Genomic DNA, 26893 nt, shown 5'->3' with positions numbered 1-26893 from the left:
AAAGTTAATTATCTCAGCCAGTGATTCTAACTTACACAGCTGAGAAAGTTAAATGCCTTACCTTAGGCATTTCCTTGGGAGAGCACATGGTTAATTAGCATAGGCTCCTCTCCCAGAATTCATTATACACATATGGCTCAGCTGAGGAAATGGCCCACTGCTGTGATTCTACAGATGATATGGAATCACTGTGAAGAGTGTGCCTCTGAATCAACAGGGTTACTGCCAATGGGAAAATAACCATGTTAGGGCTCATTACTGGTGGCAATCCTTTCTGAATCCCAGGAGAAAATTTTATTACTGTTAGGGTTATTCACTTATCCGATGTTGTTATTTTCATTCATTTCTCAACCGTTGGGTTCAGCTCTGACCCTTGGATCCGACTCAGCCATTTTCTACAGCTAGTGGAACACTGAAAGCTCTCAAGCTTCTCTCTTACCCATAGTGCACTAGTCCCCTTCCATACCTCAGATCTCGTTTGCCACTTTCCCGTTCGGACTTTGGTCACTGTTAGCTCTCAAGTCATAACTAGTGTTTCGTGAGTAATATTAAAAACCACTTGTTATATTTCCTTATATTCTTAATTTTTAATTATTATAACCTTTAGATAATACTCTGTTGCCCTTGTTATATTTTTTTATGTATTTTTCCCTAAATACCATTGTTGGTATTTTCTCTGTTTCTCTTCCCTTTTCTCTACATTCAAGGTAGTTACTTTCACTTACCATTGCTGGTATTGCCAGATCACCACCTGACAATGTCTCATTTGGAGACATATTAGAGATCTTCAAGCAAAGGGGTGGTTGGTCAGTCAACAACCCTTCCCAAGAGGAATCAGTATTCCTGGAAGCCTTTGAGACTGGCCTGTCTACCTCCTGGTGATGCCACCCACTGATGAGTGCTCATTGATTTGATCTCTCGATGGGTGTGGAAGGAACCTGACTTCATTGAGTAGATTGCCAAAAGACTAGACAGAATACTGGCACCACCCATGCATAGGGTATTTTGGAGCAGAGGAGTACCGGTTGATGCCATGGTCTTAGCAGTGGCCACAGGAAAGGAACTTGCAGAACAAAGTTCCTCTGTTCATCCCCCTGACAGGGGTCTAGGGAGCTGGACAGATTTGGGAAGCATGTATATGCTCCAGTGACTTTTGCATTCCGGTTGCTGAATTATTTGGCACACTTCACCAGACTCCAGAGAGATTTGATTAAAGAACTCAACAAATCTCTCTCCAGGACCATTACTTCTGAGGCAGATATCTTGATTGCCTCAGTGTTGGCTACAGTACAGCCTGTTTCAAATTAATCCATGAGGCTCTTCTCACGTGCAGCTGACAGTACCTCAAGGGTGGCAGGTTCAGGCACTTCCATTAGGAGGCATGCCTGGATGTGCCTGTGTGATTTTGTGGAGCCCTTCACGTCTTCCTTCGTCAGTGCTCCCTTTGATAGAAGATTTTTATTTAGCCCCAGGGTTAAGGACACATTGTCCATGTTTGAGCAGGTTGATAAAACCCTGTCTGCTGTGGGCATGTTTTTTCGACTCCTCAAAGGAGCTTTTCTAGGAATCAACGAGGTGGTCGAAAAATGTGGTTCAGAAAGTCCCTGTGTCCCTTCCATGATTCCATGATCCATGTGGAGATAGTTCACCCAGGGACAGAAGGGGGAACTCTAACGGAAGACATTCTCCATGCAGCAGGGGAGGCCTGCAGAAATAGTAGTACAGAGACACTTTGGCAAATCCTACCAGCGCTCCTGAAAGGATGCCTGATTGTCCACCTTTGGAGGCAGTCGGGATTCATTTATCACTACACCAGAGAACCTGGTTAGAGATTACAAAAGATTCATGGGAGTAAAGGATTATTTCCTAATACCCTTTTCTCTATCCCCTCCATTAACAATAAACAAAATTCCCAATGTTCCACTCAGTCAAAGGAAAGCAGCAGCGTAGGTATCTTCTGGATTGTCTGCTCATCTTCATACGATAGTATGCATACTGAAAATCTATTGAAAAGCTGCTAGAAAAAAAAGTCATCCAAGAGGTTCCTGCAGAACAGAAAAAGTCCGGAACTTACACAAGATTCTTTTTAGTACCGAAGACAACAGAAGACTGGAGACCAGTTTTGGATCTCAGCAATCTGAACAGGTCAGTTCAGTACAAAAAGTTCTGGATGGTTATAGTTCAGTCCATTCTGTCTTTCCTGCGCAAGGACGACTGGATATTTTCAATAGATTTTCAGTATGCATACTATCGTATACAGATGAGCAGACAATCCAGAAGATACCTACGGTTCTGGTTGGGAGACAGTCATTACCAATTCAGAGCTTTGCTGTTTGGTCTCACCACAGCCCCCAGGTATTCAACAAGTGCTTAGCAATAGTGGCAGCTCACTTAACACTGCAAGGATTGCAGGTGTTTTTTTACTTGGACGACTGGCTCATAACCACTTAAACCAGGCATCGTCTGATCAAAGCATGAGATTATGTACTCCAGTTATGCTCCCACCTGGGAATAATTATCAATCACAGCAAATGTCAGCTAGAACTAATTCAAATTTTAGAGTTTATCGGAGCTTTGTTCATAGGTTCATCGGTTCATAGGTGTGTACTAGGCTAATGGCCCTGGAGCCTTTACAAGCCTAGCCCATAGGATTACCCTGGCATCGAGCCACCCGACATTAGTTCCCAGTGCCTCTGTCGAGTAGAGCCACTGGAGTGATCCCTGGGGTGAATTTTCTATTTCCCATCCACTCATCAAGATTTCTCTTGATGAGGGCCAGTGAGGTGCTCTGTTTGACATGTATGGGAAGTCTATTCCATAGCATGGGCAGTCTCTGGGTTATGAACCTGTCCCTCCAGTATGCTCTGTTGATTGTGGTAATGAGGTTGAGCTCTCTGGCGCGTTTGGTGCTGAGGGATTGGGATTTCCTTAGATGTAGCATTTCTAACAGTGCTGGGTCAGACATGGCTTTGTAAGTCAAGCAGAAATAACCTCTAAGTAGGCAATATGAGACAGAGAATAGTTGGAGTTTTTTGAGTCTGTCCATATAGGACAAGTGTTTAAGGCCTAAGATCCTCTTTGTGAGGTACTTTTGTGGCCTCTCTAGTTGTTGCAGTTGTCTAGTGAGGTACATGCCAAAAAGGGCATTGGCCTAATGAGGGAAGAGCAGAGGGAGACAATTACATCTTTCTTCCTGGATGCAAAACCCTTAGTAATGAGATGTGCCACATAGAAGGACTTTTTGACCACAGTGACAATGTGGTGGTCAAAAGAGAGGTTGCTGTCAACCTGTGTTTCCAGATCTCTTATAACGTCTTCTGTGTTCAGCGGACTACCATCAATGTGGTAATTCATGGGAAATTAGTTTTTCTCAAAGGGGCTGATGACACATTTTTTGGCATTGAGCTTAAGGCCATGGTTCTGACACCAGACGTTGGTCTCAGTGAGGCCTTTCTACAGGATGTCAACATCACCTGGGGAGTTAATAATAGCTGTTCTTTAATGAACTTACGTACCTTCAGCTCACTGGTGTGGCTATGGGTACTTCCATAGCCAACACCTATGCTAACCTAGTGCTCTACCAGTGGGAAAGTAAGCATATTTTGAGTGATCTAAACCCTTATAGACAACATATTAGATTTTTCCAACGTTTTGTAGACGATTGTTTCCTACTTTGGAAGGGCAGCTTGGATATATTGAATATGTTTTTGGACTATTTGAATAGAGCTTCTTCCTTTCTAAAGTTTAAAATGAGCTGTTCCGAGACTGAAATTGTGTTTTTGGATGTAGAAGTTATATTTAAGGATGGACATATGAATACTAAGTCACATAGAAAGGATGTGTGTGCTGGTAGATACACTCACTTTCATAGCATGCATGCACCACACATCTTTAAAGGTATTGTGAGGTCCCAGTTAGGAAGGTTGAGTAGGCTTAACACTGATGACTGCTGTTTTGAGTTACAATTAAAGGATATGTTAGCGGATTTTTCTGCTAGTGGATATGATAATGTCCTACTCTCTGTGGAGAAAGATAAGGTGATGCAGGAGAGGAAGACTAAGTTTGCTCCTACCTTCCTATCTGACCCACTGGAGTCAGATGCCTTACCTATGAATAGTACGAATGTGCGTATGGACGTGACTAGATATGTAACTGCATATAGTCTTACAACACCATCCATAAAGCAAATAATATTTAAGAACTGGTTGATACTAATGGCTTCAAATGAACTAAAGGCCTTATTGGGTGATAGACCTTTATTTGCCTATAGGAACATGAGAACTTTAAAAATTCATTATGTTATAAGGATTTTTCTACCAACATTGTGAAAACGCTTTCCTCTAAGTATGGTACATGTAAATGCCACAATTGTTCATGCTGTGGAGATATTTTTGACACAGGGAGTGACCTTTTTGTTCATCCAGTAACAGGGAAAACTTTTAAATTTTATGTTTCAGCTCCTTGTCACACAACACATATAGTGTATTTGGCTACCTGTGTGTTATGCAAATCTTTTATGTAGGCAAAACCACTGTAGGTTGAAAGAGAGGATTACAGAGCATAAGTCTGAAATTAGAAGATGTGTCAAACAAATGCTTTATATAAGCATATGTTAGATTGTGGACAAGATCATGTTTTTAAATTCAGGGTTATTGACATTGTTTTCCCTCCCCAAGAGGTGGTGATATAAATAACTTCTTAGAAATTAAAGAATATGAGTGGATTTTAAGGTTTGCTGGTGACCGTTCTCCTGGCTTGAATAGTATGCTGAGCCTTAAACCAATTTTGGTTAAGCTCAGTAGATTGAATTTATAATTATGTATATTGTTTCTACAATATGAATTTTATAATATGAATTTTATGTGTAACTTTGATTATTAATCATATTAGCAAGCTGAATTTTAAATTATTTAAATTTTTGTTATGTACTATAGAATCATTGCTATCTGTGTTGTTTTAACTTTGCCTTATTGAGTGATACTTATGGTCATGTGATTTTTGGGCTGCTAACCACATGACTGCTTTGGGCCTGTATATAAGATGAAAGAAATGTTATAAGTTTGTAGTATTGAAGAAGGATTATGTCCGAAAGCTCTGCTGTGTTTTGTCATTAAAGTGGTTTTTCCTTTTGGATTGTCTGCTTGCAGTACTTTGGCACTTTTTATATTTGTTATATATTTGCCGTGAGGATTTTCCACCATCAAGGTCCGTCTTGCAGCCTGCTAGTCTGATATGGCAAGTGTAACTGTTTCTGTTAAGTCTCTAATAAATGTTGAGACAAATCCTTTATTAACTTTTGCTGAGGAAATGAATCCTGTAATTGTGGATCCTGCTGTACCTGACACAGATGCTGTCTCTGAATTTAACAAAGTGTTACAAACATTAGAAAGAAAGGCTAACACTTTTAAACGTTTGCAATGGCAACGCTTTTAGTTTTTAGCATACATGGACAGAGGGATTGTTCCCAGAGGGCTACGTATTCTTAAAATGCCCTCATATGGGAATGCATACCCAGAGCTGCTAAAAAAGTGGCAACAGCTGAATATCCAATTAGGCTTAGACTATATGTTGCTCATGAATGAGTATTTTTTATCTATAGAGGAAGACCTGAAGAAAGATATTTGTACCCTTGAAAATGATATATTGGCTATGCCTATCTTTTCAAATATGTCTAACCATTTTCATGACATGGTAGGGAGACTACAAACTTTGGATGCCAGAATGGAAGCAACTAAAAAACGAAAACTTGTTCGTGACATCAATGATTTTGGCAGAGGGAATATCTTCTCTTGGCCCAGGGAGAATGTCCCATAAATAACAGCAATAGATCCAAAAATGAATACTCGTACGCTCATAAAGTCAAAACAAGAAGTAACCTGGATACTTTGGACGATATTAGTGACGTTAATGCAGTTTCTAATGAACAGAATAAAAGGCATGTAGTACAACCCCCCCCATCTGAATCTGTGAATGGTTTGACCCACGTAACGCCAGCCATAGGGGCAGAGGCTTCTTATTCCTGTGTAACACCGAAGCGAGTGATCACAACACCTGGAAATACAAATGATGAGGTGGGGAGGAAATCACAGCAACTAACTTTTAGTTTTGCTTCAAAGCGTTTTTCACTGGAGCGACCTGAAACCGTGAAAGAACGACCGACGACGCAGAGGAATTCCCCAGTTGTACGCTCAGAGGCATCTAATAAAAGGAAGCTCAACAGCCCTTTAGGCACAGCCAAGCTGGGCCGAAAATAATTAAAGGTACGTTGAATTTATCAACGTTCCAGCTACAAGAAGCCCATATATCAGTACTTTCAAAGGGGCTTAACTTTATTCCTTCAGGTGGAAATGACCTGGTGTCTGCACTAACTGACTTGAAAAAATTCACCAGAATGTTAAACTTAAAGTTGTTGTTTGGTCAATCATCTGTAGTAGAAAGAGGCTTTAAGCGCCTCAGTACTTTTATACCTATTGCTGTACCAATAGTGAAGGCTTTTCATGATTTGTGTGAAGTACAAATTAGGCAATTGTATGAGAGTAGTAATAAGAGTAAAAGGAATGAGTACAACTTGACACTGGATGAGTTTAAAGCATTTAAAGATCTGTGCTCCTGTAAAGAAATAATAATTAAACAAGCTGATAAGGAAGGGGTAGTGGTGCTCATGGAACGTGACAAATACTTAGATACTATGTCCTGTTTGCTGGAGGATACTACTGCTTTTAAACGCATCACTGGCATGGATGTAAAAAATGTATATCGTATGTTAATATGGTCATCTATGACTTACAGCTGCAGGGTCAGATAGATCTTGATTTATTTAATTATTTAACAGTTCCTTGTCCTGTGACACCCCGCCTATATGGAATACCCAAGATCCATAAGTCAATCATGGATCCACCTATGAGACCCATCGTCTCAGGAGCAGGTTGGGTGACCAACCCCTGTCAGTTTATTTACATGGTCAGTTACAACCTTTTTTGAATAATTGTGATTCAGTTCTACGTGACACATTTGATTTTTTACAGAAGTTACGAGTAAGCTATGACACTGAGAAGGAACAAATGATGAATAATGAGTATTATTTGGTAACTCTGGACATTGTCTCTCTTTTCACGGTCATACCGAATGATGATGGGATTGACCTTTTGAGAGATTTTTTGACTTCATGTCCAAACCCTGATTATGCTAAAATAGAAACGTGGTGTAGCCTTCTAGATGTGGTTTTAAAGAATAATGTTTTCCTCTTTAATGAACTTACATACCTTCAGCTCACTGGTGTGGCTATGGGTACTTCCATAGCCAACACCTATGCTAACCTAGTGCTCTACCAGTGGGAAAGTAAGCATATTTTGAGTGATCTAAACCCTTATAGACAACATATTAGATTTTTCCAACGTTTTGTAGACGATTGTTTCCTACTTTGGAAGGGCAGCTTGGATATATTGAATATGTTTTTGGACTATTTGAATAGAGCTTCTTCCTTTCTAAAGTTTAAAATGAGCTGTTCCAAGACTGAAATTGTGTTTTTGGATGTATAAGTTATATTTAAGGATGGACATATGAATACTAAGTCACATAGAAAGGATGTGTGTGCTGGTAGATACACCCACTTTCATAGCATGCATGCACCACACATCTTTAAAGGTATTGTGAGGTCCCAGTTAGGAAGGTTGAGTAGGCTTAACACTGATGACTGCTGTTTTGAGTTACAATTAAAGGATATGTTAGCGGATTTTTCTGCTAGTGGATATGATAATGTCCTTCTCTGTGGAGAAAGATAAGGTGATGCAGGAGAGGAAGACTAAGTTTGCTCCTACCTTCCTATCTGACCCACTGGAGTCAGATGCCTTACCTATGAATAGTACGAATGTGCGTATGGACGTGACTAGATATGTAACTGCATATAGTCTTACAACACCATCCATAAAGCAAATAATATTTAAGAACTGGTTGATACTAATGGCTTCAAATGAACTAAAGGCCTTATTGGGTGATAGACCTTTATTTGCCTATAGGAACATGAGCCCTTTAAAAATTCATTATGCTATAAGGATTTTTCTACCAACATTGTGAAAACGCTTTCCTCTAAGTATGGTACATGTAAATGCCACAATTGTTCATGCTGTGGAGATATTTTTGACACAGGGAGTGACCTTTTTTGTTCATCCAGTAACAGGGAAAACTTTTAAATTTTATGTTTCAGCTACTTGTCACACAACACATATAGTGTATTTGGCTACCTGTGTGTTATGCAAATCTTTTATGTAGGCAAAACCACTCGTAGGTTGAAAGAGAGGATTACAGAGCATAAGTCTGAAATTAGAAGATGTGTCAAACAAATGCTTTATATAAGCATATGTTAGATTGTGGACAAGATCATGTTTTTAAATTCAGGGTTATTGACATTGTTTTCCCTCCCAAGAGGTGGTGATATAAATAACTTCTTAGAAATTAAAGAATATGAGTGGATTTTAAGGTTTGCTGGTGACCGTTCTCCTGGCTTGAGCAGTATGCTGAGCCTTAAACCAATTTTGGTTAAGCTCAGTAGATTGAATTTATAATTATGTATATTGTTTCTACAATATGAATTTTATAATATGAATTTTATGTGTAACTTTGATTATTAATCATATTAGCAAGCTGAATTTTAAATTATTTAAATTTTTGTTATGTACTATAGAATCATTGCTATCTGTGTTGTTTTAACTTTGCCTTATTGAGTGATACTTATGGTCATGTGATTTTTGGGCTGCTAACCACATGACTACTTTGGGCCTTTATATAAGATGAAAGAAATTTTATAAGTTTGTAGTATTGAAGAAGGATTATGTCCGAAAGCTCTGCTGTTTTTTGTCATTAAAGTGGTTTTTCCTTTTGGATTGTCTGCTTGCAGTACTTTGGCACTTTTTATATGAGTTAATAATAGCTCCCAACTTGCAATCGCCTGTGAACGTTGTCAGCCAGAGCCCCTTCATGTTGGCCTGGACTTCAGAGAAGTAGATACCAAACAGGAGAGGACCCAGGACCGACCCCTATGGGACTCCACTTGTGACTGGTTGGCAGTCTGACTTGGAGTCAGCTACTTTCACACTGTAGGTTCTATCTGTGAGCCAGTTTGCAACATACGTAGTGATATAGGGGTTGATGTCTACCTTATTGAGTTTTTCTATGATTTCTGTGTGGGGAATGGTATCAAAGGCCTTGACCAGATCAAATTAGGATGTATGAACCACCTTGCCTTCATCCACAGCTCTGGTGACTGACTCAGAGAAGTCGACCAGGTTGAGCAGGCATGACCTACCCTTCACAAATCCAAACTGTGTGGGATCCAGAGTTTGGAGATTCCCTATATACTTGTTTGTTAGGTCCACGATGATGCATTCTATAGCTTTGCATATCAGACTCGCAGGCTAATGGGGCGATAGTTCCCAGGGTCTGTAGTCGCCCCTCCTTTGTGGAGAGGGATGACTGTAGCAGTGTGCCATTCGGTAGGGACAACGCCTGAGGTGAGGCTGTGATTGAACAGGACACACAGGTGTGGAGCCAGTTCACTCTGTAGTTCATGTAGAACACAGCCAGGGATGTTGTCTGGTCCCATAGAAGCTGTATTCTTGGCCTTGAACAGTGCTGTTTTAACCTGTGTAGCAGTAATGCTGGGTGCCTGGCAATGTACTGGTATTGTGATTGGTCCTTTGGGGGGGAAGAGAGGGATAAAGTTGGTACTGAATCTGTCGGACAGTATATTGGCAATATCTGTTGAATTGGTATAGGAGGTACCATTGTGCAATAGCTCAGAGCAAATCTGGGTATTGCTGTAGAGATTCTTTACATTACTGTAGAAGGCCTTGTGGTTGTCTTTACTATCTGCTGCAGTTCTGTTTACATAGCTAGCTTTTGAGGATTTGATGAGGGATCTCAACTTTTTGTTGAGGCTGATAAGGGAGTTTTTCCAGTCTTGGGACTTCACCTTATTCCACATCAGTTTCTTCCTTCTGTTTTAGAGTTTGTTTATGGCAGAGGACCACCAGATTGGCTTTCTTTTTTTGGAGGAGAGCATCTTGGTTCTGCTGTGTATGGTGAGATCCATGCATTTGTGTATGTGTTCGTACAGTGCATTGGTGTATGATTCTGTGGTCATGCAACTATTCTTCATTTGCATGGATGCTGTGAAGTTAGCCACCTCTGTTTTAAGAGCCCAAAGTTAGATTTGGAGAAGCTTTTCTTAGTGGTTTCCTTTGTATGTGTGTGTGTGTGTGTGTGTGTGTGTGTGTGTGGGGGGGGGGGGGTGGATTTCCAAGGTGATTAGTTTGTGGTCGGATCTAAGCAGGGAGGAGTTAACTATTGGTGTAAAGCAATGGTCGCCCATGTTAGTAATGACCAGGTCAAGGATGTTGCTGCCTCTAGTGGGGGTAAGAACGAGCTGGTCCAGGGCTTTGGAATTAATGATTTCCGGGAAACTTTGGGCAAGTGCATTGGTACATGAGTAGTTTTCCCAGTTAGTGGAGGGGAAGTTGAAGTTGCCCAGTATGAGAGTGTTAGGTTTCACCCTAATATTCTCCAGGGTGCTTAGGAACATGTGTGAGTCTTGGGACATGGTTGTGGACCTATAGCTATGACTTGAATTGCTGTCTTACCCAATGTTAACTGCAACTGAAGTATCTCTGATGCGTTATGTTGGGCTACCAGTCGGGAGGTGTATGCATCCTTTATGAATATGGAAACACCACCGCCTTTGGAGCTTTGGTCCAAGTTCTGGGAACGAAAGGTCTGGAATGAGTTATAGCCTTGTAGTACAGGGGTGCTTTCTGCTACTTTGAACCAGGTCTCTGTTACAGCACAAATGTTGATGTTCTCCATTTTAAGGAGGGCTTCGAGTGAGTACATTTTGAGTTTTAGACTTCTAGAATTGAGCAGCATGACCCTCAGATTGCATTTATTTGTAGCTGTTACAGTGGTAATTTGGTCTTTGGAACACAGCCTAAAAAGGCACTATAGGGATGGGAAGAGCCTTGGCCAGAATCCGGAAGCCCAGGGGTGACAGAGGCAGGCCTTTTCTGGCAAAGCATTGAGGTCTGTCAGTTATATTATCCCAGGCAGACAGGTACTGGATCCCCTTGGAATGACACCATAAACTTAGTTGTTTAAATCAGTCATTTTCTGCTTGTACTGTGGTATCATTCTGGGTGATGGTAGGGTGCTGCTCAGGGCTAGGGTCATACCTGCCTGGGCTACATAGTCCAAGAGCTCTTCCATGTCTCTTTTTGTGTAGTCCAGGGAGGTACGTCTCTGGTCATTCACACTCACATGTACAAGTCATATTTGTACCTATTGTTGAGGGACCTGAGTGGGTGCATTATGTGGCAGATGTGCCCACCTGACAGGCAGCTGAGTGTTACTTTCTCCTTATTCAACCTAGTGAGTGGGACATCAGTGTACCTGTCTATCAAGTCACCTATGACTAGTATGTTGGGCATGCTGACTTGCCTTAGGGGCTTTGGTTGAGTGGCACACTGATTAAGAGAGTTATTTTTCTTGTGACTAGTGTTGTGTTGTGGTGGTTGACTGTGTTTCTGCCTTGGAGGCCTCTATTGTTTGGGTAGGTTTTTATTGACAGCCTCCGCTAAGGTGGGTGTGTGGTTTGTGTTTTTACGTGAAGGCAGTGCTGGTGTGTGTTCTGGAGGGCTATGTGTTCCATTTGGTGTGGTGCAAGTGTTGACCTTCTCCTCTTGACCAGCTCTTCCGGTCTTGGCTGGAGAGTGTGTGACTTCCAATTTGGATATATAAGTGCATATCTCGCAAGTCTGAGTGTTGGAAGGTAAGAGGAGAGGGTTGTCAATGTACATGAGGCAGTTGCTGCATTGCCTCAGGATGCCCAAGTTCACCAAGTTAATAGGAGAAAGCACAGGGGACTGACATTTAGACATGCCTGGAGGGGTGGGCATTAATAATAAGTACTGGAGCTGTTTCCGTGTAGAATGTTTAGTGCTGGTAGCACTTTTGTGTGCTACAATAATTGTTACAAGACGTCTGGTAAAGTGCTTGACTAATAGGCTAGTAAAAGCGCAGTCGAGAAGAGAACTAGCAAAGCTAAGGGAAAATTGAAGAACAGACTTTTTGGCACCGCTCAGAAGCTTACAAACAGTCCTGGATACAGCAAATCTGTATATGGACTACACTAGTTACAGAAAAGGTGGGAAACAAGCGCAAACGCATGCTTTTAAACCAGAAAGTTGAAAGAGATGGAAAAAACTGCCCAAACGGCCAATAAACTACAATTTCTGAGCAGAAACCACTCCTGTTTTGGTAGATAGGCTACCTAGTGCTTACCACTCCCACTGATAAGCTAGAAGGCTTCCCTCCAACACAGAAAGGCTTGGGGGGGGGCTCAGAAGCCTACAAACAGTCCTGGATACAGCAAATCTGTATCTGGACTAGACTAGTTACAGGAAAGGCAGGAAACAAGCTTAGAACCCTTTTTTTTTTTTTTTTTTTTTACAGAAAAGCAGCTAAAACAGCACTAAAAACAATTCAAATGCAGTGCAAGCTAGAACACTTGAGTTGTAGCAATATTAAAGCAAATGTAGTTTAAATAAATGCAATTTATTCAAATGATATTCTAAACTGAATTCAATTATTGTTTTATTCAACTCTGAACAGTTAAAAAGTGCCAAAAATATATTTATCAGCTCTATATTTCCAGATTGTTTGAGAAGCACACTCAGTCAGAACACAAAGAGATTCTAGCAAAGTGTTTTTTTTTCGACACAGTATCCTTGACAGCATCCCTTCCCCTTACCAAGGGTACAAATCATATGACTGCAGGTCTAAAAGATCATTCAAAATTCCTCTCTCTCAGCTCACTTGATTCTTCAAGCTTTGGGTCAATGTCTGCTGCGGTAGTTTTGGTTCCTTTAGCAAGATACCACATGAGAATTCTTCAGTGGACCCTATCAACTCAGTGGTCTATTCCACATCAACCCTTATCAACCCAAATCAAGATAACTCAGGCTTGCAAAAATTACCTCCTTTGATGGGTTCACTGTGTTCAGATAATGCAGGGTCGTCCCTTCACTTTTCCTCAGCCCAAGGCCATAGTTACCATATACGCTAGATCGGGTGGGGGTAGGGGGGCACTTCTTGGGAAAGACGGTCCAAACAAATGGTCCCCTAAAGAGGCCAATACACATATCAATGTCCTGGAAATGAGAGCAGTCCTCCTAGTGTTGCAGAACTTTCAAGACACTCTCCCCTCTGGGACTATTGCAGTTCAAACAGACAATATGTCTGTAGTTTGGTATATCAACAAACAAGGAGGAGCAACGTCTTACCGCCAGTGTAGAGAAGGCTTGAGAGTGTGACAATGGGCAATCTCATACACTCAATTTCTGATAACAATGCACATTTCTGGGGAAATCCAACGTGATAGCAGGCAGGTAAAGCAGGTCCAGTCTCATGTCTCACGAATGGCCTCTTAACATGAAAGTCGCAGAAAAGATATTCTGTCGATGAGGCCTACTTTGCACTCAGGTTAGTGGTGCTCAGAAATATCATTCCTTAGAGTCCTCCCGGGATTTATGCAACGGGGGATTCTGTCCCAACAGTTGAGGAATGAATGAAAATGATAGCATACGATAAAGAAGTTATGTACTCACCATAACATTCCATCTCTTTTGTCCATTTTTATTGTTCCTCAACTTCCCTCCCTCCAACCCCCGACGAATTTGACTTCTGGAAGGATCAGAAGATGGTAGAGGAACCAGAGTTACTTTATTTTAGTTCCAGATACTGGTATGTGTTACTGTGTATACTGGCTGAAAGGTCAGCTAACAAGATCTGAGGTATGGTAGGGGACTAGTGCATTATGGGTAATGGAGGAGTCTTTAGAGCTTTCAGTGTTCCACAAGCTGTAAAAAGCAGCCGAGTTGGATCAGAGGGTCAGATCCAAACCCAATGGTTGAGAAAGAATGAAAATGGACAGCACAGATGGAATGTTATGGTGAGTATATAACTTCTTTTTTTCTTGTATGTAGCTTTTTTTCTGTTATATTCCATGACTTTTGTCATTGGATCTGTTGTTTTAAGTTTTAGTTTGGGTAGGGTTTGGTATGGGTTAGGATGCTTATGGTTCCATCCTTATGGTATACTGTCCCCTTGGTAGTCAGGATTGGAGATCATTTTTGGCAGTTGTGGAGTGTAACAGGCAGTGGGATTCCAAAAGGGGTTATGCTTGGGATAGTACCCCAAACAGCAACTCCATGTTCAGTTCCAAAAAAAATAAATAAATAAATAAGCAAATGTACCAGAATATAATGGATTGGCGATGAACAATGAGAACAGCTTGAGAGCTGCTTAGAATAAAATGTAGCTGTTTAAGAAGATCTCAAGTGGTTCCCATTGTTCATTGCCAACACGTTGCATTATGGTACATTTTCTTGTTTTTGTGGTTCAGTTTTTTGTTGTGTACCTATATAGCTACGGTGGTGCAGTGGTAGTGTTGTTGCCTCACAGCAAGAGGTTCTCCCGTTCGATTCTCGGCTGGAGTGCCTTCTGTGTGGAGTCTGCATGTCCTCCCCGTGGTCGAGTGGCATTCGAAAAACATGCGTAGAATGGGCGTGCCTTTGTTGAAGGTTGGGCATCGAGCTGGCACCTCGGTGCCCATAAAAAATTTACTGCCAATCATTAGCGGACCGGAGTTCCGCTGTGGCGACCCCTAACTGGGAAAAGCCGAAAGAAGAAGAAGAACAACCTATGCAGTTATCTTCTTTGAACAATTCCAAAAAATGTTTCTGGAATTTTTTAAGCTGTGTAGGATAATGAGGATTTTTGAGGACTGTACCCAGTTCTGGATTGGGAAGCAGGCATTCTACACTGCAGTACTTAGAATTTGTACACTGGCACTGAATGCCATTGTAAAAGCCCTAAGTAATGGAGTTGCCCATTATAATTAGTTGCCCTGTGTGGTGTGGCTAAAGCTACACCTATATAGAAGAACTGATGCTGTATGCATTTTGTGGTGTACAGCCCAAATGCCTGTAGTACTAGTGCCATGATACAGATGGTGCTGTACTGACACAGGAATAGTGTAATTCCGAGATGGGGAGGACTGTGCATATGCGCAGTAGTGCTTTTTGCTGCTTGACCAAAAGGAGAACTCTGTTAATTTAATGCAGCTCCCCAGCATGCCCCACCCAGTAGTGTGGGATATTATAATACATGCATGGCAAATTTTTACCTGTCTTGCATACTTTATCATGATTCTGTGGGGATGGCCAGTACTGGGAGCTTTGGGGGTTACATGGTAAGTTTGACAGCATTTGTGGCACACCAAGAATAGATAATGAGATTCATTAATATGGCATGTTTCTGAATCTCATTAACTCTCCCTAGTGTAGGGTGTAGTCTGTTGACTTGCAGCATTGATACAGCATTGGGTTTAGGTTGATGTACTTCTTCTCATATATATCATGATATTGGGGCAGAGCTGGGTTTTACTTGCAGAGAGGCAGTGCAAGATTTAGAAGGCCCTCCACAAAAGTAGTGTATTATTTATTTATTTTTCATTACTTTTTTTCAGGGTGCAGTCTAATGTATTATGCTGTCATTTACATTATTGTTTTTATTTATATATTATCTCTTATGTATGACTGATATTTTAGTTGATGTTTTCTACATACTTCATGCATAAATAGAGGGCCTTGTGGCCTAATGAATAAAACATTGTCCCCTCCCAGTAAGCTGGAGATTGTGTGTCAGAATTCCATCTGGGGAGGTTTCATTTTTTTTTCACTTTATTATTTTTATTAAATTCTCCAAAACCAACAATATAATATTCAATACAACCAATAAAATGTATAAAAAGAACTAATAATAACAAATTGTATTATCCAGACTTCCATCCCTATAAACCAGAAAATGAAGCTGATTTCCAGTATAATCCTACAAATCAAAACACAACAACAACAAAAAAAATTATGGGATAGTGTACATTAAAAGGCCTCAATGACCTAATGGATAAAGCACAGGTTAGCTAAGTCAGGGAGTGTCGGTACCAAACAGAGTATAGCTCAGTGGAATACAAATAACCTCTTCATTATGCTTAATAATATTCATATGATTCATAAAAGAAAGCACATGAGGAAATGCAAATACTGAATACGCAAATGCTTGAATCACAAAACAGCAATCAAAGAAGATCACAAAATAACAGGGAAAAAAAATAATTTTATGTTGGTGGGCAAGCTCTACTGCACCTCCACACCCCCATGAGTATATATACCAACTTCAGGATCACACAACAATGAGGAACGGCAGATTCCCACTCCCTGCTGTATCTCTATCTCGCACACACAGAAATGGCAATAAGGCAGTTCATTGTCTTAAAGCAATAAAAGCAACTTTGGTATTTTGAATATGTGTGTGTGTGTGTGTGTGTGTGTGTGTGTGTGTGTGTGTGTGTGTGTGTGTGTGTGTGTGTGTGTGAGATCTGTTTGTGGTGGGTTTTATGAAAAAATCTCTTTTTACATATTGTAAGGCTGTATGACATTTTTCCATATATGCTCTACACTGCACTGCTTTGTTCAGTCTGAATAAATTAGGGAGCTGTTCTGAGTATTATAGCATAGCTGAACACCTCATAAACCAGAGTTACTCCAAAGAACTGGAGTGCTTGAATGCTACGTTTGGTGTAACTCAGCAGCCAGTATATTATTTTTACAAATGGGGCACTGTGCCCTTGCTCACATATAACCAGATTGCCATGATGTGGTACACCATGCGTACCAAAGAATAGTATTGTGGTATGAAGCTCAGTGACTCTACTGCAGCTACAGTAAGGGGCCAGGTACTGAGGCAATATACAGAAAACAACTGGCCCCCTCCCTGTAGCCCTATTGGTAGACATAATAAGAAAACTTTTTGAGGCACTGAGACAAAAGGGAACAAAAGTGCTTGGCTATCCATCAAAACAAGAAAACATGCCATTTGCCCATCGCTATAAGCCTTTCCTTTTATGAATCATTTGTATGTTAAGTACAGCACAATAGGGATATTATTTGTATACCAGAGAGCTGCACTCTGGTAGTGTAAATCTCTTACAGCATTTTTGTAGGATGCAGTAATATTAGTGGTTGTACATTTATCAATCACACTTTTTCACTGGCCTTGCTATTGCACGGGTCTGTGTAAAGGGATTTCGCTGATATGCACCTTCTGGCATAATTTCTTAAAATCCATCTTTTGAAATTCGACATGCACATATTCAAAGAAATAGCAGGTTTTACTCAATTGCTATGTTTCTGTTATAATTAAAAATATGAAACTGCCCATGGCAAATGTGGTTCTCCGTCTAGATGAAAGTGATATATTGGTAGCACTAAACTGGTACCGTAATGAACTGCACTGAGTATAGGTATAGTGAATGGATTTCTTTATTTCTGTAAATAACTTGATAGGTATTTACAATTTTTGTGATATGTGGGCCTCTGGAAGTTTACATATGAAACATTGCTTCATGCATTCTAAGGCCTTGCAGTACTCCTCCAAAACATTAAATCAAATTAATCATTAGTTGTTTTTGTGGGAAAATGCAAATATTGGGAATATCTGTTATGATCCTGCTACAACAAAAATGAGAGACATTCCAGGAATCATCTAACAGCAAAGCCCTGCAATCTAGATAAGGGCTGTTGTTGGATTGTCTTAATCAAATGTAAGGGAAGAGACCTGCCATTAAAACAGATTTCATGCTAATCAGAACTGCAGTAATATATACAACATGCAGTGTTGAAAAGTATCCAGCTTGTATTCATAAAGTCATTCATTACAGGTTACTGTTGTGTGGGAGGACAGTGACATGTTACTATGCTGAGGTGCAATCACACCTTCAACAGTCAGAAGAAATTGTACATCATTAAGGGAGATGAAACTAGTCCTTTCTGTAGTAGGGACTAGAATCAGCTAAAATCCAAAACCCTGAAGCTTCACATTGTGGACGTGTAGTCATTTCTGGGAATACACCATATGCACACCAAAGTGTGCACTTTTTGCAGTAATTTAATTATTTTGCACAATATGATTTAAAATAAAAATGACATATTTACTGTTATATTTTTTTACATTACATATTTTATTAAATGGATATTTTTTATTTCAGAATACATAGTGGGTGAATGTTTTTTTTTTCTTAAGTCTGCCTTTTCAGGACTTTTTTTGTCTGTAATGGAAAGGTATGCTCTCCAAAACGTACTGTCTTGGGTAAAGGGCAGTTGCACCTAGGGGAGTTAGAGATACATTTTGGAAGTTGGTATACAAGAATCCCGGCTATACCGATGAGGAGAAGCATACTTGTCAGACGACAGTAAGCGGTTGTATGGTTTTACTCTATAATACCTCAGAACTTTCCTGTACCATGTAGCATCTTGTTTTAAAATTTAGCATCATTTACTTTTTTAATTTAATGAATTTGTTAACCAGCTAAGTAAACCAATGCCTCATTAATCATGGATCAATGGATCATTTTCAGCCACAACACAAGTCACAAAGGCTTGGGGTACACTGTCTTTGTGTTATATAAATATAACAATATTATGTGTGTGTGTGTGTGTGTGTGTGTGTGTGTGTGTGTGTGTGTGTGTGTGTGTGTGTGTGTGTGTGTGTGTGTGCGCGTGTATATGTATGTATGTCTCTGTCTATATATATATATATATGTGTGTGTGTGTGTGTGTGTGTGTGTGTGTGTGTGTGTGTGTGGGTGGAGAGAGAGAGATACAAACAGGAAATATTTAGAGTAGCTGGTTCAATCAGCTTTTTTGGAATTTGGAGAAAATCAACATATCAGGAGAAATCCCACACAAAGACAGAGAAAACATACTTAATCTGCACAGATAGTGTTGGAGGTCACGACTGAGCTCCAGTTCCAGTAGCTGGGAGGCAGAGCATACACACACGCGCACACACACACACACACACACACACACACACACACACACACACACACACACACACACACACAAGCATGCATAGATAGATACATACATACACACACATGCTTGTATGCATATAAACACATATTGCTTAGAAGAATAATTTTCTGACTCTGCTGTATTCATTATCCATCTTTTCTTAAGGCCATGACATCATATTATGTCCATGTCCAAGGCAGAAGGTCAAACCAAAATTAGTTATTCATGCTAGTGAATTATTTTAATTAATGGTATGAATCTGCAGTGCTGAGTGAGAGGACTGAATGTCAAATCTGTGACTTCCTTTTGCGATCAGTATATATCTAGTACTGGGATGACTTGGAGCAGGTTACAGGGCACTCTTGTGGGAGACATGAAATGTGTGAAAGAGGAACCTTACACCGTTTATTGGCAATGAGGTTCCTGCAGACAGATACATTTCCCAGTCATGCTACAGGAGATTTAAGAAGGCTGAGTTCCATACCATCTACATTGGGTAACAACAATCAGCATATTCGCTTTGTGGTTACCTCTCTAACTTATAGGTCCCAAGCCTGGAGTTCAGACTTATTCATTATCTGTGTGGCATTTGTGTGCTTTTGTTTTTTCACATGCTTGTTTATTAGCTATACTACATTGTTCCTAACCATTGCATTTAACCTTGCTGTTATAGCTGAGATGGGTCCGCAGATGAGCCATTTATCCTATATGCAAATAATAAAAAACAAAATATAGTCTTACTTTTGCACATATAGTTTTTATCACCTGTAAAAAAGTAGCCGCACCCACCCTCCACCCCCTATGCTTATATGTAGTTTTAGATGGGATATAAAGTAGGGTCATGTATATTTGTACAATATGTATTTCTTTGTTGTTATTGCTTTTTGTTTCAGGATTTTTAAACTCTTCTCTGTGTGGGCAAGAGAGTCCTGAAGAAATCTTTACTCTTAGTGCCAATTTCCCTCCCAGGGGCAGAATCAGAGTGGTGGAGGGGCAGAGCTTTGTGAAGCTGGCTGGTTCCTAGGCAGGGAAATAACCCATATAGCCTAAAGGCTACTACAACAGTGAGGAATTCAAACATGTACTGTTGTAGGTAAGTGCAGCTTACACAGCTGTACTTGCCTAGCTTATTGAAGTGTAATGACAGTGTCTGGATGCTGCGTGCAAAGTACAGTAACATGCTTATTGATGATATTTGGAGTAGCTGGAGTGTATGACAGGCATAGGAAGGTGTGCAGTAAGGCTATATGAGCCCTTAATGATTAAGTCTTGCAAGATTTGATAATTGAAGATCTAGACGTTAACATAGGGAAGACTGTTTACCCTTCGGCAGTTGTAGGCACTCAAAGTCCTTATACCCCTAAACACACATATCAAAATATTTGCTGCTTGTGAATTGCTGCCTCTTCCTTTTGCTTCCTGAGCTGTAATCCTCAAAGTCTTAGAGGATATGCTAAAATGTGATTAGTTTATGCACCACCACACTGCGCATGCAATGTTTTTTGCCTCTATCATGGTCATGTAGAATCTTGTCGAATCTTACTCATGTAGCTTGACCTACTCCTCCCTGTGTTTTTAGTTTTCTGAAGGTGGTCAAGCAGGAGAGGGTTTTCATGGCATGGAAAGCTACATAGAAGCTTATGAGCAGAAGTCTGTAAGATATGGATTACATAGAAAGGGTTTTTAGCCTTCAGAGTAGCTGAGGGAGTCAAATCATCTGACCTTTTTGGTTAGTAAGCCTTTAGGCATTTCAAGATGAGTAAGATGTTTAGAGAAGTACATGCAGAAGGTGACATATATTCTCTTCCCTTATTCGGTTGAACATAGCAGGGGGGATTATGATTTCTTTTGATCTAGAAGTTATGTTAATGGAAATAAAATAATAGCTTTGAGCACAGGTTCATAGCTAATTACCAGGCTAGCTGCCCTTGTGGGCCATTTTAAGCCTAATCAATTCTTCTGCCAAAGGTGAGAATTAAACCATGTACAAACACCTTAACTATCATACTAACTCTCTCTTGTAACAGGAGAACAGTGTGTACTCAGAAGTGAGATGCTTGATTATTAGCTACTTACATATATCTCTTTTTATGGCCTGTACAAAATGTAGGTTATTTTCATGTTTTCAGATAAAGTAATATTAGAGAAAGTTAATTGTTGAGAAGATTGCACATTCAGACATAAACCTCCTGCAATTAAATTTAAGTAGTTGAATGATTTGGCAGATTGAAATCTATATGTAGGTACAAAAGTGTACTTTATTACTTGGATGAAATTCTTGTCCTTGGCAAAGTAACAATATATGAATAATCAACTATATATTACTCTTGTATTACAGGTGAGCCAGAATTCAAATACATTGCAAATATGCATGGCAATGAGGCAGTTGGTCGAGAACTCCTTATTTTTTTGGCCCAGTATCTGTGTAACGAATATCAGAAGGGAAATGAAACCATTGTCAATCTCATCCATGATGCACGCATCCATATTATGCCATCAATGAATCCAGATGGGTTTGAGAAAGCTGCTTCCCAGGTTTGTATGGAGTGTAGCTTATATGTCCATATTTCTTGACCTTGTTATGACTTTATGCAGACAAGTCCATATTTCTAATTTATGACCTTGGTATAAATTTGTACAGATATGGCCATATATCTAGTGTGAGAACTTGTTATTAACTCTGTGCAAATATGTCCATATTTCTGGGCCTTGTTATGACTTTGCTCCAGTATGTCCATAATTCGGTTGTAAGTTCTTATTATAATCCAGACATGGCCATATTTCTAGTGCCAGTCCTTGTTAGAACTTTGTGCAGATATGTTTATATTTCTGCTGTAATATTGTGCTAGAACTTTGCACAGGTGTATCTGTATTTGTAGTGTAATTGTTATACCTTTGTGCAGATATGCGCGTATTTCCAGTTTAAGACCTTGTAATTTTGTGTAGATATTTTCATATTTCTAGACATTGGCATGACTAGGTGGAAATGCCCATATTTCCAGTGTGAGACCTTGTTATCAGTTTTTGCAGATAGTTTATATCTCTAGTGTAAGACCCTTCTAGAAATGTTTGCAAATATGTCTGTTTCTAGTGTAAGACCTTGTTATAACTTTGTGCAGATATAACCATAGTTTAAGACTTTATAATTTTCTGCAGCTTTGATCATATTTCCAGTGTAATACCTTGTTAGAACTTTGTACATGCCTGTATTTCTTGCGGAAGGCTTTATTAAAAAGTTATGAAAATATGAGTTTTTTCAAGTTTTTTTTTTGAGTTTTTGTATATATGCTCATATTTCTAGTGTGGGACTTTGTTACAACTTTGTGCAGATATGCCCCTGTTTCTAGGGCAAGTCCTTGTTATAACATTATGCTGATATGTTCAAATTTCTAGTGCGAGACCTTGTAACTTTGTGAAAATGTGTTATTTCTAGTCTGAAACTTTATTATAGCTTTGTGATATCTTGTTATAACTTTGCACACACAAGCACATACACACATATATATGTTCATATTTTTAGAGTAAGACTTGTTACAGCTTTGTGCTGGTGTGGTTGTACGTCTTATGCAAGACTGTGTTAGAATATTGTGAATCCTTGTTATAACTTTGTGCAGATATGCCCATATTTGTAGTGTAAGACCTTATTAAAACTTTCTTCAGGTATGCTTTTCTACTATAAGACCTAGTTGTAATTTATACAGCTATGTAAATATTTGTAGATCTTCTTTTGGCTTTGTGCCAATATGTCTGTATTTCTAGTATATGTCCTTGTTAGAAGTTTATGCAGAGATGTCCCAACTTTTAGGGTGTCCTTTTTATAACTCTGCAGATATGTTCATATTTCTATTGTGAGACCTTGTTATAACTTTATGCAGTCTGCATTTCTAGTGTAACATCTTGTTATAACTTTGTGCAGATATGTACTTACTTCTAGTGCATCCTTTATAACTGTGCCGGTACCTGTATATTTCTAGTGGGATAGCTGTGTATTTCTAGTGGGGGACCTTGATATAACTTTGTAGAGATAGTCTGTATTTGTAGTGTAACATGTAGATAGTCTATTTTTCTAGTGCAGCATCTTGTTATAACGTTAAGCAGATATGTCTGTACTTCTAGGTGAGACCTTGTGGAAATATTCTATATTTCTAGTGTAATACCTTGTTAGAAATTTGTGAAAATGTGTTGTAACTTTATGCAGATATGCCCATATTTCTAGTGCAGTATCTTAATACCAGCTTGCAAGACCTGATTAATACTCTAGAAAAATTTCAATTAAAACAGTCTTCACCCATCCGCAGCAATAAATTCTGCAGAGACAGTTCTTGTGTGCAGTACATATGGAAAGCTGGACAATATGTTGATAACCAGGTGTTCAAAAATTGTTTTCTGTAGTTGGCAGAAAAACACTTTCAACAGTGGTGGCTACCACAGAGGGGGACATCTTTTCCCAGAATTGCATGAGCTGTTAGAGCAGAATACTTAATTTAGAGGTTTGCAGGGGTAAAATTACCCTGAGGAGATGGTGCAAGAGGTTTCTTCTACAGTGACAGTTATAATTTTTTGATTTTGTATACATTTTTACATTAAAACAATGCTTGGACAGACTAGGTATGACATTCTGCCTTGTAACCATAGCCATGCATTTCATGATATGCCCATATTTGTAGTGTGAGACTTTGTTATAACTATGAAGAAAGTCTGCCTAAAAGGGGACATCATTAGTCTCCCTGTAATATTGGGTGGTATGGCTGAGCTTATCAGTGGTCTGCTTAACTGTTAGTAAGAATTTTAAACCCAGGAGTCCACAGTCACTACATTTGCTTTCTGTCTGCTTCCAGGTATAATTTTAGAAAATATCTGCGGTGGTGGTGCTGCGGTAGCATTGTCGCCTCACAGTTAGACATTGCCCGTTTGATTCTCAGTTAGAGCGTCTTCTCTGTGGCAACATGCGTGAATGGGCGTTCCTTCGGTGAAGGTTGTGCGTTAGGCCCGTCAAGCCAGCACGTAAAAAATCTACTGCCTATCATTAGTGGACCGGAGTTCTGCTGTGGCAACCCCTAACCGGGAAAAGCCGAAAGACACAAACAAACAAATTGTTCTCATGCTGCTAAGCTCAGGTGTAGCTCACTTTCAGCTACTTTAGTGAAGCAAATTTATGAATTGTCAAATAATTTGTGGAGCTACAAATTGTATAAAATTCATGTAAATTGTCCTAAGATTTCCATGCAGAAGTTCTGTCTGCCTGCCCATCAATCTGTTCATTCATTCATCTCTCTATCTGTATTGTTAACCAGGTGAGTTCTGTGACTCATTTCAGGCACGAACCAAGTCAGAGTGGCAACAAATATACAGTGCAGATGAATTTCTAGCACAGTAATTTGTAAATGAGTATCAGCAGTATTCAGTGCATGGCTTAGGAGGAACAGTGATAAGCAATATAACATTCATTTACACAAACTAGAGTAAGTGTGTAATATAAATGCAAGTAAGCTATGCATGCACACTAGCATATGATGTGTTAATAGGAAGATAAAAAACAGAAAGATTAAACTGAGTGGTGTTCCGTTTATTAACAGGGAGGGCAGGATAGGCATCTGACATGAATTTCATGGCACATTTAGAAAGCATGTAGAAAAGTTTTACTAGTTTTTTTTTTTTCCATTATGTACATATTTTCTTATGCGATCCAAATGTAAGAAGTCCTCAAGTACTGTAGTAACAAAATAAAGGGATTAACAGTGTCTGTTGTCCTGTTTCTCTTCTAGAAGTTGCCTAGAGTAAGCAGAGTAGGCAGAAATTGTGAATACTTCATTGTGTCTTAAGCCCCACACACACACACACACACACACACACACACATGCATGCATACACACAAACTCACACATACGTGTCACACACGCACACACACACACACGCATGCATACACACAAACTCACACATACGTGTGCACATACAGCATTTGTATCTTTCATATTATGTATGTGTTTATGCATATACATACATACACAGAGAGAATGAGAGCTAGATGAATGTATCTGTGAATGTGTGTGTATGTATATGTACACACATATACACATGTAAGGTTACAGTTAGACTGGTAGAAACTATGTTAAGGAATGTTCCTGTTAATCATTGCAATCTTCATTTTTTGTACTGTCTGATGCCTATTAAATGTTTTGCTATTTTCCTTCTTCAGCCTCACTTTGAATCTGTGCATCTTTCAGGTCATCACTGGAGAATTAAAGCCAACCATATAGTTTCCTTTTCTTTGACAAACTAACCATTCTGCTTTTGATTCTGTCACCATCCTTTTTACTTGTATAATTTGGCTTATGTATTTTAACCATTCAGCAGTGGTTTTCTGCTTCCCTTCTAAGCCAAAGTCTTAGTCTGACTTTTCTTTTCTGCTCCTTCATCATCTTTATCTCCTAGAGCTGTACTTTATCTCACTTGAGTATACAGTGCAAGCCCCCTACCTCCTTTTCTCTCCTTGTCCCTTCTGTGCTCCTGGAATGCATGACGACTGTATCCCAGTTCGTATCTTGCAATGCCAGTGATTCTTTATGATGGAATGCATGACATCTGTATCCCAGTTCATATCTAGCAATGCCAGTGATTCTTTATGATGGAATGCATGACGTCTGTACCCCAGTTCGTATCTAGCAATGCCAATGATTCTTTATGATGGAACTCATGACGTCTGTACCCCAGTTCGTATCTAGCAATGCAAGTGATTCTTTATGATGGAATGCACGACGTCTGTATCCCAGTTCGTATCTAGCAATGCCAATGATTCTTTATGATGGAACTCATGACGACTGTATCCCAGTTCGTATCTTGCAATGCCAGTGATTCTTTATGATGGAATGCACGACATCTGTATCCCAGTTCATATCTAGCAATGCCAGTGATTCTTTATGATGGAATGCACGACGTCTGTATCCCAGTTCGTATCTAGCAATGCCAATGGTTCTTTATGATGGAATGCATGACATCTGTATCCCAGTTCGTTTCTAGCAATGCCAGTGATTCTTTATGATGGAATGAATGATGTCTGTATCCCAGTTCATATCTAGTAATGCCAATGATTCTTTATGACCAAAATGTATTTGAATCTTTCGGCAAATACTTCATGCCGGTGTTTTTTTATCCAGATTTCTGACACTGCAGAATTTCACTTTCCATTCATTTGCACCTCTCTTTTCCCCTTCTGTTTTTTTTCCTATCTCTTAGTCTTCTTTCTTACTCAGTGTTTTCCTTTCTCACTGGTAACATATCTGAGTTTTGTCATTTTCCATTGCTTAGCTTAAGGAGCCTTCTGGTGTAGTTATGTATTTTCCAGTCCGGTTTAGCACATTATTCCCTTCCAGTTACATGAAGGTCCGAAGCATGAAGCTGTTTTATCCTCATACTTACTTACCTAGCTACTTGTTCTCTGTCTTTACTAATATATATATTTGAGGATGAACTAGTCATGTTAAAGATAATATTACTGAAGTGCTGAAGGTAACATCTAGAAGATTCAACTTGCACATGTTTAAAATATTGAGTTAGAATAAGCTTAACTTACTGATGAGCAGAAACAAAGTACTTCAGATATAAAAAAGATGTGGATGATTACTTTTTCAGTTAAATATAACATTCAGGAGAGAAAGTAGCAAGTGTAAATTATTAAAACTGACACATTCTTAAGTGTTCCTACACATTGATTTTTTGCAAATGTTCTTTTGAATTATACTGAAATAGAACCCACCCAAAGACATACAGAACTAATCCTTACCTCAAGAAATGCACACAGACACACACACACACACACACGCACACACACACACACACACACACACACACACACACACAGACACATACACACACAGGCACATACACAGACACACACACACACACACACACACACACACACACACACACACACACAC

The 26893-nt window shown here is 39.5% G+C and overlaps 1 protein-coding gene across 1 annotated transcript in view; it reads left to right on the top strand.

Moving 5' to 3' along the window:
• CPE (carboxypeptidase E) overlaps positions 1–26893 on the top strand; it is a 971990-nt gene that overhangs the window by 382835 nt on the left and 562262 nt on the right. Inside the window, exon 2 of the mRNA XM_044062209.1 lies at positions 21298–21494. Within this exon, the coding sequence (XP_043918144.1) occupies positions 21298–21494 (197 nt within the window). The remainder of the gene's footprint in view (positions 1–21297; positions 21495–26893) is intronic.

This window comes from Protopterus annectens, chromosome 2.part1 (assembly GCF_019279795.1).
Source record: "Protopterus annectens isolate FY-2018-M chromosome 2.part1, PAN1.0, whole genome shotgun sequence".
In the NCBI taxonomy this organism is placed as follows: Eukaryota; Metazoa; Chordata; order Ceratodontiformes; family Protopteridae; genus Protopterus; species Protopterus annectens.
This window is presented reverse-complemented; position numbering and strand designations above follow the sequence as displayed.